Raw genomic sequence first — 17,928 nt, 5'->3', positions numbered from 1 at the left:
TACCACTTGTCTCATTAAGCTTCTCCTCACCTCTCCTCACCTCTTTATGAATGCTCAATGTGGTCTTTGCTTGGGGTACTGGGTTTGTGGCCAGTTTTACAAACTACCCTTGCTAAGCACCTCTGAAGCAGCTTAATTGCATTTGTTTTTGTTTTCCTCACATAAAAGCAAAGCAGTTTCACTCTCCAACCTATTTTTGATAGACTGCACAGCTTGGTCACAGTGGGTTCTTGTTGCCCTGGACAGCCCACAAAGTTTCTACCTGTCCAGGGAAGCTCCAAGCGTCTGTCCCAGGTGAGACACAAGGTCTTGAGTAGCAGTCAGATCATGCTTTGATTAAAGAACCTGTTTGATCAAGGGTCTCCCAAGTAAAAGAAGAGAAGAAGGGGTCAGTAGCCAAAGACAGCTGGCACAAAAAAGAGGAAAAAGATTCAACAGCAAATTAATGGTACAGCTACAGTCCTGTTGCACATTTTAAATGCGTTAATGTATCGGCAGCTTCCTTTAGTAGACTGTGGTCATATAATGCCAGTTTATTGTTTGTCCACACGTACCTACAAACCAATGTAGTCAAATACAACATTATACGATGTCATACAGGGGTTGTTTCGTACAATGTGCTCATCCTATTGTGCACGGTCAGGGTGCCTATGTTGCATTTTTCCAAGATATTGTGAAGACTATGTATTAATTTCATAGTTTTGGTTTTGGGGTGGTTTGAGATACTTATGCATAGTCAATGTATTACCTATGGTCAATGATGGCCATCATGCCCCCAGTTTGGAGAAGCAGACTGCAGTATTGGCACAGAAGCTGATGTATGCATTGATGTGGACAGAGCAGGCAGTAGAACGTCTTTTAGGCACCTAAAAGAAGGCCCAAGGCATAAGCACAGACACTTGCTGAAGGCCACCGCTGAACTCAACCATCAGGTGATATACTGCTAAATACCTAAAAGTAAATGAAACGACTGACCACACAATTAGTAAAGAAATGCACTTCCAAAAGAAGTTTCCCCTCTCTCATTTGACCTGTTCAGTCTCCACCTGCTAAAGTTCCTCTGTGTTGTCTGGTTCATAAAGGTATCCTCTTGAATTCAGTAAATGGCATGTCATTATTGCTGTTGACATAATCACTCATTTTTACTTTCTTGTATTTGTCGTGTCTTCCATAAACCCCTGAAACTCACCAGCAGCATAATACAGTGTGCAGCATGCTCTGGAATACAGAAGGTGTATGGTTGGGGAAAAAGGAATGGGCTGTCTGACGGTAAGGTCAGCACCAGTAAGCACCGAAAATATATGGTGTACACTTATTTTTTTAGGTTGATAAAACACATTTTACTGCTGTACCTGTCCACAGCAGCACATTGCTCAGCTTCTGTCCCAGTATTAGTGTCTGTACCTCTAAACTGGGGTCATGCCAACCACCATCTACTGTAGGCGATGCACTGACTATGCATAAATACCTCATACAACCTCACACCACCCTGAAAAACACAAACTATGTCATGAACACGTGAATGTAAGAAATATTATTATTGTGAAGCGAAACTGTTGTGTTCAAACATTGTGTTCCCTTCATTTACAAAACTAGACTTATACAAATGATGATATACAGGAAAAAACAACATGGAACTTGTGTGTTGTTAAGTGTAATTAGCCATTCCATGTGCTACAGAAAGTTTTGCAATCATGTCTCAGCTGCTGGCTGTATAGGAAAGCCAGGTGTTAGAGTGGTACCTCTCTCCCCCTGCTACTGTTCTACAAGCTCCCTTCCTGTGAGCTAGCTAACAGTGTTTGTCACATTGGCAGCCAGACATTTTCAGAGGATGAGGTGAGAGTGCGTTCTCATTCACAGGCAGAAAGGATTTTCATATCATGTTTTTGGAACATTATATGCTCTCTGTAACTCTCCATTTATCCCTATTTCTGTCTTTATTTTTCAGTGTCTCTCACTGGAATGATAATAGTGTGTCGTTCTTTCTAATGATTTAAACATGTCTAACAGATAATCCCTGAGTTAACGGTAGTGGTAACGTGTAAAGCTCTTGTTTTTGCACACATATTGCAAAGCAGACAGCAAGAGGGGAGATACTGCTCTCAACAAGGAGACCACAAACAACGGGTCATTTTTTCAGTCTTTAGATTTACCAGCTTCACATCTGCTGTGAATCCTGCTATGCATTATTTTATTACTTTTGGAAATACAAACGCGCTGTTGGGGTTTCATCTAGACCTGGCTCAGATTGGTGCTGTATGCATTTGATTTGCTGACTAATAGGTGCTGTATGCATTTACACTTGTATTACCATGCAGTTTTTTCTTGTCCTTATCCAGACGCAGGTCATAAGTGGGGACTAATTTTTCATCTTTGCTCATCAGTCTTTGATAGCTATTGTCTCTGTTGATGTTTCATACAGTAGCTCTCTGTCTTAGATGACCTATAGAGACAGTTTTCCTTTTGAAGTTCTTCTAAGTAAGTGGCTATTGAAGGTCAAAGCAACGTAGTGCTGCCTGACTTCCTCTTATCCTTCCTCTGAGGTCTGTCTTCAGAGTATAAAACTGCATGACATTGCTGAGCCGTGCTCACTGACTGGAATAGAGCCACTGTGTACCGGAATCTGCATTGCCTGCATGCGTGTGTGTGCATTTGAGTTTATGTGCATGCCAAGGTCAGTCTGACTCCCTGTGTGCAGGGGTTAGTCTAGGGTTGAGGTTCCTCTCTAATGCCCCATCACAGTGGGTGGCACTCAACCCACAAGGTCGAAAGTCATGACTCTGACTGTGATTGCTAAATGCCCTGCAGATGTTTCGACAGTAGCTACTGAATGTATTCGTCTAGTCAGCAAATCAATGGGCAACTGCAGCAATGCACTCAAGTGTAAAGGATTTCTCTTTTATTTCTTTAGAGCCTCTGTGTATAGACTGATGTTTGCACTATGAAAGTTGACCAGGCTTTACTATTTATGTTGTTATTACTATGAAATTCACATGAGCTGAGACAGACAGTTGTGCTACCATTATGCAGACAAACCAATGTAGCTCTCAATGGTGGTGGTACACATTATGCTTACTCCATTTTCAAAAGCATTTATCACAATGTATATACACAAGGTGGCTTGATTCCATCTCAATTATAAACAACTACTACATCATGTTCATTCATGCAAAAACAAAGGAAGGCGAGGAGCGACATTAAATGAGTTTCTCCCGAGCTCCATTATTCTGAAAAGAAGAAATGCTGCCCCTGAAGGCAATGGCATCACTGCTTGTTGAATGGGAACTTGGCAGACTTTCTCAATAATTTCAGAATTAACAGCAGCAGCAGTGACAGCAATAACATTAGAAGCAATTCCAGCAAAACTTATTTTGCCTGGAAGAGTACTTCCAACATGTTTAATGAGACAACACCAAAAGTGATTTTTGACTGACACTATTTCTAATATTCTTGGTTGTGATTCTAGTTGATATTCAATTAAACGGATACTCTCACTCACGTTTAAGGTTAAACATGTAATGGCATAATTTGTATATGGTATCGTAGATGCAGTTAATGTGAAACACTTTCATTACTTTAAGGTTAACTACATCATACATGCAATTAAACAAAAAGCACAACAGCACTGCACTTGTGTCGTGCCTCTAGAATGACATGAACAAATAGAGAAAAGCATAATCCATTTCACTTCATTGTTTTCTTCTTTTGCTTTGCAATGGAAAAGTTGAAAAGAAGGAAAATGGACAAGTACCATTTATTGAGGATTTTAAACTAGTTTAAGATGTAAACCATGACCCTATAGAGGTGTCAGTCTTATGGCATGTTTCCAGGAATCCTGCTGTTGGCTGCCACATGCACTCAAACATACTGTATCTCTGTAGGACAGCCTCTGTAAAATTTGCAACATGCAGCTTCTTCAGCTCAATGTATTTACACCATATGCTACTTTCCTAGTTGCCATTGATGAGACAGACAGCCAAGTTGCTAGCGGCAAAAACTTGGGGAGCTGTCATTTTTTTCTTTTCTTGGATTATTTTGCAGGCAGTGAAAGCACTGAAACCTGGACTAGAGGCTGTGCAAAGGGATGCAGCAATACACTTCATAAGTCAGTATTCCCATAGTCAAAACTAATTGTCAGGTAGTTTACTTCACAGTTCCATGGAAGGAAATTGTGTAAGTTGCCTCTCTGAATAGATTATCTGAGCTGAGAGTTATTAAAGAAGATGGAGACATGGAGCGTTATGATGATTTAGAATCATTCCCTCTTGGTTTTTTTTTTTTTTTTTTTTCTTTCCCCCTCACACGCTCTGACGTTGCACTGCTATGCTGAATTATTCTCTATTTGCAGCCAGCTGTATCCCAACAGAATCGCAAGACATCTACAGGGGCTATGTCACAGCCATGACTGGAAGGAGTCTGTGCCTTTATTTCCCTTGTTCATTTGCTTGTTCATGCCCTTTTCCCCTCTGTACTGGGCTAATCTGGTCTGACAGAGTGGGTGTAACATTACATAAACCCTTGAGCCATCCTGCCGCTTGCTAATTAACTCTGCTCATCAGCCATCGATGTATGAAGAGCTGCATTTATAAAGCGCCATACAGTAAGCCCTTGAGAATCTGTTTGTGATCAAGACAGTGAGAGGACTTGCATGGAGCAACGTCATGGTTACTTCAGTTATATTTGGAGATATTGCTTTCAATTTTAAATGCATCATCAACGTTGTCAGCCACAAAGCACACCTACGCCGTCACACCTCCTTCTCCTCCAAGCTTCACGGTGGGAATATGCACATATGCAGATACCGTCCGTTCACCTTCTTTGCAGCTCACAAAGACATGGCCGTCGGAGCCAGAAATCCTGGACTTATCAGACCGAAGTGCAGAATTTCATTGCTCTAATGTCCATTCCTCGTGGTTCTTCGCCCAAGCAATTCTCTTGCCTTGCTTTCCTCTGTCAGTAGTGGTTACTTAACCATTAACTGGCGATTTCAGAGGCTGGTGGCTGTGATGAATTTACCCTCTGCAGCAGAGGTAACCAGTTTCATTGTAGCATTTGATGTTTTTTGTGACTGCACTTAATGATGCAAACGTCTTGAAATGTTTCCAGATTGATCTTTGTGTCTTACAGTAATGAATGCTATCTTTTTCTTTCCTTACTGAATGCATTAAGAAGGCAAGAAATTCCACTAATTATCTTTTGACAAGGTACACGTGTTAGCTGAAAACCACTCCAGGTGACTTTCCCTGGTTAAAATAATGTCAGTGGTGTGCAAAGCTGCCATCAAAGCAAATGGTGGTTATTTAAAACAATCTAACATATAGGACATGGTAATCCTGGAGCATTCTGGGGTGGCACTGCCATTTTTGGAGCTATAAAGATCAGATGACAGGCAAAGGAGCGATATATTACAAAACTGAGTTTGGTTAGTGATTGGGTTAGGGATAGCTAGCTTTATACTAACTAAATCCTGACAAAATGTTGGCTAATCACGTATCATAAATCTGCTTGTTTCTAACAAAATGAAACGTAAACTTACCCTTGTGTCTGAGGGTATACTGTGACATTTCGTATTTGGAATCATATTCAGTGTGTAGTGTGCTTTGTGTTAGTTCAGCAGTTCGTTTTGACACTTACAGTAAACAGCCTGCAGATGGCACTCTTACCCCTGTAGATAACGTTGCATTTATGCCAGAATCCTGAGTAGCTATCATTCCATCTATCCTCTCGCTGTGTAATATATAATATGTTATAGCCTCCATAGATACTAAAGGTCTTCATTTCATCTTCCCATCTATCTCAAGGTGAGAAAATATGAAAGCTGTTGTCACACATTTCCTCTGTCTGTTCTTAGGTCTTGTGCTCAGTGCGTCTCAGCATGATGTTACATGGCTGTTGAAGCTTAAATTTAACCAAGTTACACCATGAGGAATGGGTTGATACTTCCTAATCAGATGGGTTTTTATAGTGGACAAGTGATCGTTGGTGCCCTCCAAAAATGGCCAATTTGCTGTTGATCTTGTCACATTCCCCTTCTCTTGAAAACATATTTTGCTGGAACGCTTTTGTATTCTACATAATTCCATGCGTTCTTTGTAGTTTGATGCCTTCAGTATTAATCTACAATGTGGAAAATAATAATAATAATAAAGAAAAACCATTGGATTAGAAGATGTGTCCAAACTTTTGACTAGTACTATGCCTATTATTGTGAATGACATTGAGGCACTAGAGTAAAAGTGCCATTTTAAATGAAATTTTAGTATTCCAATAAATATCGTCCTCTTTGCTCTGCGTTTTCTTTCTTTGGCTGTCAGGCTTCAAACAGCTGTGTTTCTGCAGCACAGAGCTCTGCCTCCTTCCAGAGGGGTTTGAGTAGGTGGATTATGAGAGCAGGAAAACAAACTTCAAAACAACCCTCCTTGTCACACTGCTCACACAGACTGTTCCCTCACACTGTACCTCCCGCTGTTTAGAATCCATTTACAATAAAAAAAACCACATTCACGCTCAAGGCGCTGCAGCGAGGAACTGTTTAAATAGCTGATGAGCAAAGCTGTTGATGTCCAGCAATGTCTTAATTAAAGTTCACAAGTAGAATATTCAGCAGTATTAACCAATATTAATAACCTGGAGCAGCATTTAAAGCACATCACAACCAAATCTCTAAACACCTCTTCTGAACAGCAACTGTCCAGTCCTAGCTTAGTAACGGCACAGTAAGTAGGCACTGGCAGGTCCGTCAATCTTTGCTTTTCTATGATGTATGATTCACTGGAATCATACATTGTAGGGATAACTTCTGTTTAGCCAAAAAATACACTTTCTAACATTTTATTGAATTCTTCTTCACCACATATTCAGTATTATATGAGTTTGCTCAGACATGGATATAAACTGTAGCTTGATTGGCGGTTCTTCTAGTTTGATGATAGTAGACTCAAAATCTGTCAAAAATATTACAGTGAAAGAAACAAAATGGAAATTTTGTCTGTGAATTGTTTTCATGTCATTGAATGCATTTGTTTTCTCCATGAGTTGTTCATAAAAGCTTTTTCAGTGTCACCCCCATTTTTTACTATATGCTTTAACTGCATCTGTCACCTCTTGGCCCTCCTAACACATGTCCAATGTCAACCAAAGAAGTCAGACTTGCATGTTGCAGTGAACTGAAAGATTGCTAAGCTAGGCCAAATTTATCAATGTTGCTCACTTCAAATTCTTCCTTCAACTTTCATCACTTTAAGCAAAAGTTGGGAAATGAAATCAAAGCACTGCCTCAAAGCTGTTATAACCAAATCATTAGCATATAATCACACCGCCTGTATGTGTCTGTTTCTAGTGTTTTTTGCCAAGAATGCTCTCTATGCTTTATGAGCTGACTCACAGTGATGACAATGGCATCATTAAGCAACACATTGCAAACAAGCAACACAGCCACAACCCATTCAGAACAGACCACGAACATGTGCTTGTATGGGCTGAGTCAGCACAGTGACTGCAGTGAGTGTTGGCTGCTGTCCTAGTGCGTCAGCTGAGGTTGCTCCTCAGGTAAAAAGTGGTGAAAGCTGCCATGCCTATGTCTCCATCTCTTTGGAAACACTCCCAGAGAGTGTGAAAACAGCCTCAACCTGACCTGCACAGACAGGTACCCCCAGGCTTTGTCTCCATCAAACATTGGCACATTCAAAGGTATTGCTTTCAGTGGTTAACACCTGTATGCATACCTCATAGATTTCATGTGCAGTTTTCATGCTATTATGAGTGTTGAAGTTTAATGTCTCACACTGCTTAGAGCTTGGACAAAGATGTTTTCTGGTATATCATGCTTGGCTGTGTCAAGCAAAAGAAAGGTAAAGGAAAAAAGGTTGGAGGATATAAAGGACAGCTGCAGACAGATAAGAGCAGAGAGTTTACAGATGGTAAAAGAAATACATGCATTACCCAATTAAGTGATTCAGTGTGTCACAATAAATAGCATTGGACTGGAGAGAACTCAAGTGAGTTCATCTGCTGTTATAGAGAAGGCAAGAGAAGGATTAGTGAGTGATTCTTCCTGAACATGGAACAGCTTTCTGAAAGTCAGCAGTCTCTAGTTTGACAGTGGTAGTGTTGAACATTTATTGACATCTCTAATGGATTTTGGCACAGCAGTGGTATTAGTGAAGTTGGCAATGTAAGAGGTGAGGCAGCTTAAAAATAACGGTGTGTGTGTGTGTGTGAAGTTTAAAATGTTGATTATATGTTCTGTCACATTCATTCCTCAGATCTTTGCATTTGGCTGCATGCGTTCAGGGGTTTGGTTCAATACTGTTTCCTTACTAAGAAAAGAAGATTATAGAGTGATGCTGAATTAGGGATTGTTAAAAAAAAAAGCAAAAACAAAAACATATCTTCAAGGAACTGAAGTGCATTAAAGAGCCATTCATGCTTCTTAGGAAGAGTAAGTTAGACAGTAATGTTCACGTTAAACATTGATATATGGTCGTGTTGACGTTAATGTGCCAGCAGTAAGAAAACATCTTGTAACTTTGCCTTTGTGCCCTTTAAAAGGCGCATTTTAGTGTGATTGATCACTACAAAAGAGTGTGTTGTCTTGTAACTGCATTTTGTCAAATGGTTGAAAAGGTTAAATTCATTCCCATTTTGTGCCTGAACCCAAACAATAGAAGAGAGTGCACTGTTTGAAGACTGCTGTGCATGTTAAACTTTATCAGTTTGTTATCCTTTCAATAACCATATTTAGTCTTTGTTCATATCAGAAGTTCAACTATGATTTTATTAATTCAATCATGTTCGTACATCAGAGCTCACATAACCACCATCCTCTTGATTATGATAATGTGATTAAGCTCTAAAGTGATGAAGCATAATCACAGTAACATGGAGTAGTTTGATTGTAATGTCATTCTTCAATTCCAAGCAGATTCAATCTGCATTTGACCTGTTATGCAGCTCAAATGCAAATTGAATCTGCTTGGAATTATCAGATTCTGTCTGATAGAAGCAATGATTCCCAGTGAATGGAATTGTTTTGTCATCAGTGTCTACGTGTATGAAGTTAAAGTTAATGCTTTCTACAAAGTTTTTATGACACTTATTCCTTGTTTTATGACAAATCGTTGTTATAAAACAAGAAGTCAGAGGACAAGAAGACAAGAAAATATTGCACGTGTTATATACCCTATGGTAATTTACAATATATACAATACGTACACACTTATTTACTTATACGTACTACTCTGCTCTACTCTACTACTTAAGTATATAAGTTAGTGCTCTATACTTTGTCCAGTGGAGAGGTGCAATGAAATCCTCCATCATAAGTTTTCTTATGCACATCATGTTGCATGACAAGTTTACATCTCCTGTCTTCTTTGACACTGAGCAGTACGGCAACATGAAAAAGGACCAGAGTCTGATTGGTCGTCCTGGGTGCATTCGAACTGCTGATTGACTCACAGATAGAACCTTATAGAACAAAGTTAAAGTTACTGTTTTCTTGATTAAAAAGGCCAAACAAGCATACAACTTAAGTCACCTGACATAATATTAATAAATTGTCACAGAACAAGAGTCTATGAACAACTCAAATTGAACCCTCATGATTCCAAGGTGGCTTATGGTATATCAAGATCATGCTTGAGAGAATCATGTATAAACCAAACAGCTGGCCAACCACCCACACTTTCTATCTGTCATTTACACTAGATTACTCACACATACTGGGAAAACATCATAAATTAGGAAGCATACACTGACCATTCCTACAACCAGCAGAGTAAGACGGCAGTAACCTTCAGTATGCATCCAAACAACCCATCCAACATAAACAAAAGAAGATATCAACAAGCAGTTCAGAGAACACCAGAATTTTATCAATAATGAACTGGACTTTCTTCAGGTGCCACAATAAAAATGATTTCAACTCTGCTCAAGCTTTGAATTCACTCATGCTAAACATTCAAACAAGAAGCCTACAGGGCTCATCTCTGATATCACAGAACAGTCGTCTGACAGTCCCAAGACACTGATCAAAGACTTCATAAAAAGCCCAACTCAAACTCCCAATGGGGACACAATGAAGGGAGTTGGGAAACGATCTGGTTCACGGTCTTGGATCATGTTTGAATAAATCACATCAACCCATCATTGCCAAGTTCAATCACTTCAAACACAAACTATTTAAAAGCAAAGGCGCCCAGTTCAAACTCAAAGCCCAATGCCCACATGAGATCAGTAAATTATGCAAGTTACTGTGTCCTTTTAAAAACAACACAGACAAAACAAAAGTAAATGTTCAAATCAATGGACAGAATTTAAGGTCAAGATCTGATTTACTGCGATTCCAGCTTTACGCCTTAGCTCTTCCAAACCATGCCACTTAATCAATAGACTGAGATGTACATATGCATAACACCAAGACTTAAACCTCTTTTCATTCTATTCAGCATCTTTCTTCAAAAACAGACTTGCACTCTTTGAGTATAATAAACCTTGAGAATATCTTGTGAAACAGTTTCAACAGAATTAAGAAAAAAAGATCTTTTCACTTCTAAAAACTCTTACTTTTTAGTCTACCAGGCACAACTGTGCTGACTGCATTACTTTGATTGGGACCATTGCTCACTGGTATTAGCTGGGGGGGTCAGTGCACCCCACAGGCCCTCCCATTAGAACCCATATTAGGCTAAATTAATATAATCTGGGCAACATGCAATGGACAGACTACCTCCCAATAGTCAGGGGGCTGTTAAACAAGTTGGACTAATTTGGTTCAGCTCCTGCTGAAGACTGGGGGGACTACCTACCTACAAGCACCCAATTACTGTAACAGGTTACGAGGGAAGAGAAAAATTTGAACCCAGTCAGTCCTGTGCTCTTGCCTTAATGCGGTTTGCTCCAGCGTGTCCTCCACTGTTGGTGGTAGTGTTCATGTAAATTGCTGAACCGAGCTGGCAGTTGTCAGATCATCCCAGTTGATTTGTGAATAGTTAATTTCAGTAGGGAAAAGAAAGCTACAAGTAATGACCTACATTGTTCTTGTTACTGTAATTTACTGTAAGTGTTGTTCTAATACTTCTTCAGGGTGTAATCATGCTTCCTGATTAATCTTTACCAAACACTCAGTCAGGGCCTATAATCATGCACACGTAATGGTTTAACTGAAGGTTTTTTTGACGGTGAAACAAATTCTAGGACCAGTAAAATTTTACAATTCTGCCACACCAAAAATGTTGTCAGATCTAACTCATCTGTCCTGCTCTAAGACATGGACTGTTTACTTTTTCAGCTCTGATGACATATATCATGCTGGTGCAGAAAAGAGAGATGATTCCCACCGACACATCTGTAAATTGGCAGGTCACATCAACACATTCTTCATTGTGATCATTACTCTCAGTCCCTCCAGAACTAAAATGAAACTCTTTCGTTCAAGACTCACTGTGTTGCACCGCTTTTAGAGGAGCAAAGCTAAGCCTGTCCAACTGTATCCCTGAAGTTCAAAAGATGTCTGCAGTTATACCAGTGAGAGGATGCACAACAGAAGTGGACTGAAATGGTGATTTGTCCATGGTGTTTATTCTTGTCTGCCAATGCTTTATATGATTATATGACAGAATATTTTGTGTGACATTTCATTGCATGACATTGCCCATTTTCTCTCATCGTACATGGCCACATGAATGGCAGAGTATTGTGTTTTAAAACTCTTTGTGAAAGAAGAAATTAAATTGCACACAGACATTCACCTTTGCACAGTGGCAATAAGAAAAAATTACCAGCTTGATACATGTGCACTATTTATTGACTGCAAACTGCAGTTCGAAGAGCTCAAAGGAAAAATGAGTGGCTGTCAAAAAGTCACTTGTCATGGACTGTCATATATTATATTCAGTCTTTTGTTTTTTTTGTCTTTTTGTCCTTGTTGAGCTGTATGTCGTTTGTTTTCCTATTCAAGTACATTGAGTACAATGTTTAAACTGGAGTCATTCATTCTTTCGACGAAAGCTTCTATGATCAGGTTGTGAAATAGAAATTGTCATCAATAGTCGCTATTTTTCTCTCAAGGACTTCCTGGTTGCAATCATCTGAAAGCTTTTCAAATGATTACATATAACACCCAGATGATTGCACGCAGGAAGCAGATATGTCTGGCTCTGATGACACTTCTATCTGTTTAGAATAAATGTATCTATTAATATCTATACAGCTGATATTTACTTTCATCTCCATTCTCCTGTCATTATCAGTATTCCTGCTGTTTTTTGCTCTCTCCTCCTTTGCGTAGTCAGTTACTGGATACAACAAGTCCAGGCACATTTTCTAAGAAGGCTTGAGAATCACTTTGGGAAAATTAGGATAAGTAGATAAGGCAGGTTGACAGAAATTAGAAAGTGAATTGTGTCAAGTCATTGTGAATACCAGCAAGTGGCATTTCCCTTTGACCTTCACTCTAAGCAGGCTACATTTTAAATAGGCTGCCCTTTACATTTGTTCATAACAGGCCAACTTCCAGTATGTTATATTTGCTTCTATTTATACAGATTTCCTACTTATTCTACTTGAATCCTTTGGTATTGTTTCCAGACCTGTTGACAACTTGGCAGTTGAAATGGCATTTTCCTTCAAGGCTTATCTGACAGCTAGTGGTGTGAAGTACTGCTGTGGGGGCATTGTGATTGGATTTGACTTTTGAATGTCTTGACTTGATGCTTTTTTCCCCCTGAATACCAAGTCTGCTAGCCAGCGTGGTGCATGAATCTCACCGAAGGCACCGAAAGGAGCATTATTAAACCATCAAACTGCAGGTCTGGATAGACAGGCAAACATTTACTAAAGCCTTGCTACTGTTTACAGAATTCTATACGTCCCTCTGTAAACAGCCTCCATAAAGTCTTGTAACAGATGATTGCAACTTGACTTTCCCTTGGGATTATTTCTACCTCCTTTCCACAACTGATCAAGGGGACAGAGTAAATAGCACGTAGGAACAATACACACCTGGAACAAACCAATTACAGAGAGGTTTAAGCTGAAAGTCAGCACTAACCTCATACGTGTTTCATTTCAATTGAATTCAATAACTTCATTTAGCCTGCCATTGGTTCTTATTTAAACTCTGCTACAGCCCTTCAACTAATGTTTCCTCCCAACAAAGCCTGTTTTACACATCTGGTATCCCTCTGGCTCATCAGCGTCGTGTCCATTTCTCGCTCATCTCGTACACGTCGCCACGTCGTCAAATATGGTATGTGACCATCCTCTTGTGGCTTGAATTAGTGGAACTTGCAGAGGATTTTGTGGTTTTATTGCTGTTGGTGAATGTAGAGAGGCAAAGGGTGGTTTTGTTTTGTATTGTTTTGTTTTTGCTCTATTGTCCTGTTCTTTCTCAACGAAGCAATCTATACTTTTTATTTTAGAGTGGTTGTATTCTGTGTAGACACTATCAAAAAGTAGCATTATTGCTGTAGGTGACAAGGGCTTAGGTGTCCGTTTTGTTCCCTGTGTTGATGTGTGTTGTATTTGTGTCACTTTGATTATGATGAAGGAGGCACTGCAGATGAACAAGCAGCCCACAATTATAAACATCTAATAATAGCTGTCCTTGGGTGATGTTTCATTCCCCCGTGGCCCCATGCTATCCATTTAAATGAGCACATTGCATTGATTGATTCTGACTGTGATCACTTGCTTTATCCAAAAACTACTCTGTCCATACACAATCCCAATAACGATGGTGTTCTTGGTATCCAATAATTGGGAGCATTTCCAGTAAACATGTTTCACATGGTTTTCAGATATTCTGAAAGCTTACTAAAGCTATTAACCATTATGTCGCATTTTCTGCATTTTCACCGATGGTCATGTCACAGGGTCCCGTAAATATACGTATCCTGTATTTCAGATTTCAACATAAGCCTAAGATTGTGCATGTCGTCTTATATTCTATAATGCGTTTGCTTAACTCTCCAGGGCTTTTTCAAAGTCCTGAGAAGTGTCTCTACTCTGTCTAAACCAATGTAGAGAGATTTAGGTTTTTGCAGTAATGATCACACTGTGAGTGGTTGCAGAGAGTTTCGGAGGTTGAGGCAGTCACAGAACACAACAGACTGAAATGCTGACAGACACTAGGAACCACACACAACTAGCTCAATGTAGACACTTACACTCATGCACAAACACAGATGCTCACACGTTATTAGCACATAATTGCACACTAATTGTGATTAATCAGGTATGCATTTAGAAGTGTGTGCACGTACATCTGCGTGTGTGTTGCTTCATTGCCTCAGGCTAGACAGCAAATGGGGAAGGTCACAGTCAAGGTGTTTAGAAGGGGTTGAAGGGAAGGCTAAAAGGGGTTGGATCAGGGGCCCACAGGGCTTAATTGAACACTGCAATGACAGGGCAAGTGAGGAGAGAACAGAGCAAGGAGCGTTTATTCTCAGGCCACCCATTTTAAAAGCGATGTGATCAGACGCGCTGATAAGAGCAAACAGAATAGTCTGGTTCAAATAGGTAAGTGTCTTATCGCCATGCTGAGGGAAGAAGGAGCGGGAGAGACTGAGGCTGAAAAGAATTCATGTCAAGCCTGTTCTTATTATCCACAGAGGAAAATCTGTCTTTCCAACAATAAAACCACCAAAGAAATTATGCACAACACAAACATACAGTCCATTCTCCTTTAACACTGTAGCTCCACAGGGAGTCAATAACAGGTCCAGTGTGTTGGATTTAGTGACATCTAGTGGTAAGGTTGCAGCGTGTAACCAGCTGAATATCTCTTGCCTCATCCTCCCCATACAGTGACTACTAAAAACACAAAAACAGTGAAAGGCGCTCTGTAGAATCAGTGTTTGGCCTGTCCGCACTGGGCTACTGTAGAAACATGGCAGTGCAACATGGCTGACTCTAGGAAAGGACCTGCTTCCTCTGTAGTCAGGTTGCAGTGGTATGACATTTTTACGGTATGATAACTGTCTTAGAAAATCTCACTGACCCTTGAGAGAATGAAAACAGAAGGGTTTTCTAGGTTGAACAAATGCTTTATTATAATTTCATTGAACTTGGTGTAGTTTTTAATAACACTATTATGGTAGAATTCAATACAGTAAATAAGCAAATGTATAATTTGATAATTGCCAATTTTCATACCATGCTATATCAGCACCTTGTTATTTACTGGTATCATCTTGAGTTAGGCACAGTGAAGTGGGGTCACACATACATGCATTGCAAGCTGAGACTGCTGGATGTGTTCTGTGCCTGAAGACAAAGGCCTACCTGTCATGTATTAGACAGGTGCACTAGAATGGAAATGCCATTTACCTGCCATCTTAAAGACTTGCAAGTGATCAGTGTCATGCCCCTTTCACATTTGTGTGTATTCCTTTGCGGGGAAAAAAGGTGGAAAACAATTTTGCACTGTGCTGTAATGTACTGCACAGACATCTGGCTGTGTGTGTGTAACTAGGGCAGTCAAAAATACCTTCCCCAGAGTTCACTGAGCTAGAGCTGAGTCAACACATTGACCTTACAGGGTATTTCTACTAATCTTCCTACTCCCCAGTGGTTTTATTGCTCAAGCTCAGGCTGCCAGACCAGGCTACAGTACCTGTTAAGGTGGGTTCAATAAATCAAGGTAATCAAAGAGTTCCCCTTGGAAAACAACTTTGGAAAAACAACTTCTACTTTATTGTTCAGATTAAATCTTTGTTTGTTTCAAAGCATTGATTGCCTTTAACAGAAAGTTAATTTTCCTGTGTTTAATCAGTTGAGGAATGGCCTTGCATTCTAAGGTATTGCCTTGTTCTTTGTTAGCTGAAATATTCAACACACCTCATCAGAAACATGGCTTCAGCACTTTTAGTGCTTCTTGCAAGATCTTTCACAGAAAATGTTCAATGTTTGCATTTTGCCAGTCATGAAAGTACAAAAATGGCCTACAATTCAACTTAAAGTGTTTGTAACTAATTCCTTATGTGACATGAGCTTTTTCTTAATCTTCTTAATCCTTGATTGTGTACAAGGCTACAGAAAAGTCTATGAAGATTAACTTCACTGGATATTTGTTCCCTCTAGATGAGTGGGAGAAGTGGTTTAAAGGAGAGACTGTAACAAATAAAGCTTTGCTGTTGTGTGTTTTTTTTTTTTTTTTTTTGTTTTTTTTTTAAACTTCACTGTGATTAGAGTATTTGGAGTCATTGTGCAATCATTTAATTATTTGGATGATGGCACATGTGACAAAAAGGTTTTTCACACACAGAGTTTAAATATTGTATGAAAATGGACAGGAGACAAAAATGGTACTAAACCTCTAATGCACAACCTGGCTCTTCAACTGGGAAGGCTCCACAGCTGCCATATGACAGTAGCTTTAATGGCTTTAGTTATGGTGGCTTTGTAAAAGCAGTTAACAAACAACTGTAAATCCTCTGTTTTCTAATTCTATAAAGTTAATAAGACAGTAATGACACAATAAGGCCCAAGCATTTTACCACACTTTGGAGTGGCTAGCATTTAGATTTCTTTGAGGATGTCTCCCCTGTCAGTCGGGGTAAAATGTATGCTGTGTGGTAGTTCATCGGGGGCGGAAATCCTTTAGCTAGTGTCTACGTTTCTTGGCCCTTCACTGACAATATTCAACGTAGGTCTTTTGCATGCCAAATAGGAAATTATAATCTTGAATATTAATCTGGTCTTTCTGCACAAGGTCAAGTGGTAAGTATAACACAGACTGGTGCAGAAATCACAGGAAGATTTGCCCTCATTTTCGCTGAAAAGAGAAATGACTCTAAGCCAACATAAATGCAGCTACAGCTTTGCAAGGTCCTGGCTTTGAGGTGATTGGTTAAGTGAGGGTTTTCACAAATGTTGCCTGGCAGTGTGAGATTACGCCAAATTCCAACTAGGTGTTCATGCCAATTATAATAAAGGCCCGGGACTAGCATGTGTCATTACGGCCCACATCAGTCCAGACTCCATGATTAATGACTGTTCAAATATGGGGAACGTGATGTGGGAACAATGACATTGATAGATGTCACTTTGCCATTGACACTTTTAACTCACTCTGAAATGGATTTGGTAGAGTGCTTGACTAACTGTGTGTCCCTTTTTTTTTCTCTCCCTCTTTCTCTGTCACATTTCTCTCTGTGTGTCTTTTTCTCCTTTACCCGTTTGTTTCTTTTTCACTCTTTTATATCAATGCTGCCATTCCTCTACTTACCAGGTAAGACAAGTTTTAAGCTTTCTACACACACACACACACACACACACACACACACACACACACACACACACACTCTCAATTTGAAACTACAGTGCACGTGATCTAAATAAAAAAAGGCAGCAGTCTGCCGGTACTACTGTAGAAGAAGACATCACTGTATATGCCTCAGAACCTTTGCCTCCCACTGGCCTGAAAAAATCCACACACTCATCAAGACAGCGCTGTTGTCTTCCCTGCTGGTATGGCTTTGAATGCTGAATGGAATCACATTGGCCCACTTTGTCATAATCCCACACTAAGCCACGACACTTCGGGGGGGTTCAGCCTCTGCCCATATGTGCACGTAATTACATTTTTTTGAATGCCTAAAAAGCGATGTTGCTCAATTCTCTGTTTATAATGAGATGCACAGCCTTGGGAGCAGGAACGGATTGGAAAACAGATGCCTCTGTACGTTATAAAGGAAAGCATGCCAACATGGGTGAATATTGGCTGGCTACCTCTGGTTTGCCCCATTTGGTAAAGCAAGCCGCTGCCTGTCTGTTCTAGGTTTTGGACTGCATGTCATGTCACTCAGTAAGAACCAAATGAGTATCCCAGAAAAAAAAAGGTTGACGAGAGATTTGATCAAATACATGTAGACTCTCTGCACTTGATTGTCTAGAAGATGTTTTTCACATGAGTACGGAGTAGTG

General features: G+C 39.8%; 1 protein-coding gene across 4 annotated transcripts in view; it reads left to right on the top strand.

Annotated features, from left to right (window-relative positions):
• Positions 1 to 17,928, top strand: part of grid1a (glutamate receptor, ionotropic, delta 1a) — a 230,555-nt gene that overhangs the window by 72,000 nt on the left and 140,627 nt on the right. The window contains exon 1 of one of the 4 annotated variants that reach the window (XM_076743101.1): positions 16,992 to 17,233. The exons of the other annotated variants lie outside the window; for them this stretch is intronic. Coding sequence (XP_076599216.1) covers positions 17,029 to 17,233 — 205 coding nt within the window. The 5' untranslated portion in view covers positions 16,992 to 17,028. Of the gene's footprint in view, positions 1 to 16,991; positions 17,234 to 17,928 lie in introns of those variants that run through there. 4 annotated transcript variants of the gene reach the window in all.

The sequence above is a fragment of the Chaetodon auriga genome, chromosome 11, assembly GCF_051107435.1.
Source record: "Chaetodon auriga isolate fChaAug3 chromosome 11, fChaAug3.hap1, whole genome shotgun sequence".
NCBI classification, from domain to species: domain Eukaryota; kingdom Metazoa; phylum Chordata; class Actinopteri; order Chaetodontiformes; family Chaetodontidae; genus Chaetodon; species Chaetodon auriga.
This window is presented reverse-complemented; position numbering and strand designations above follow the sequence as displayed.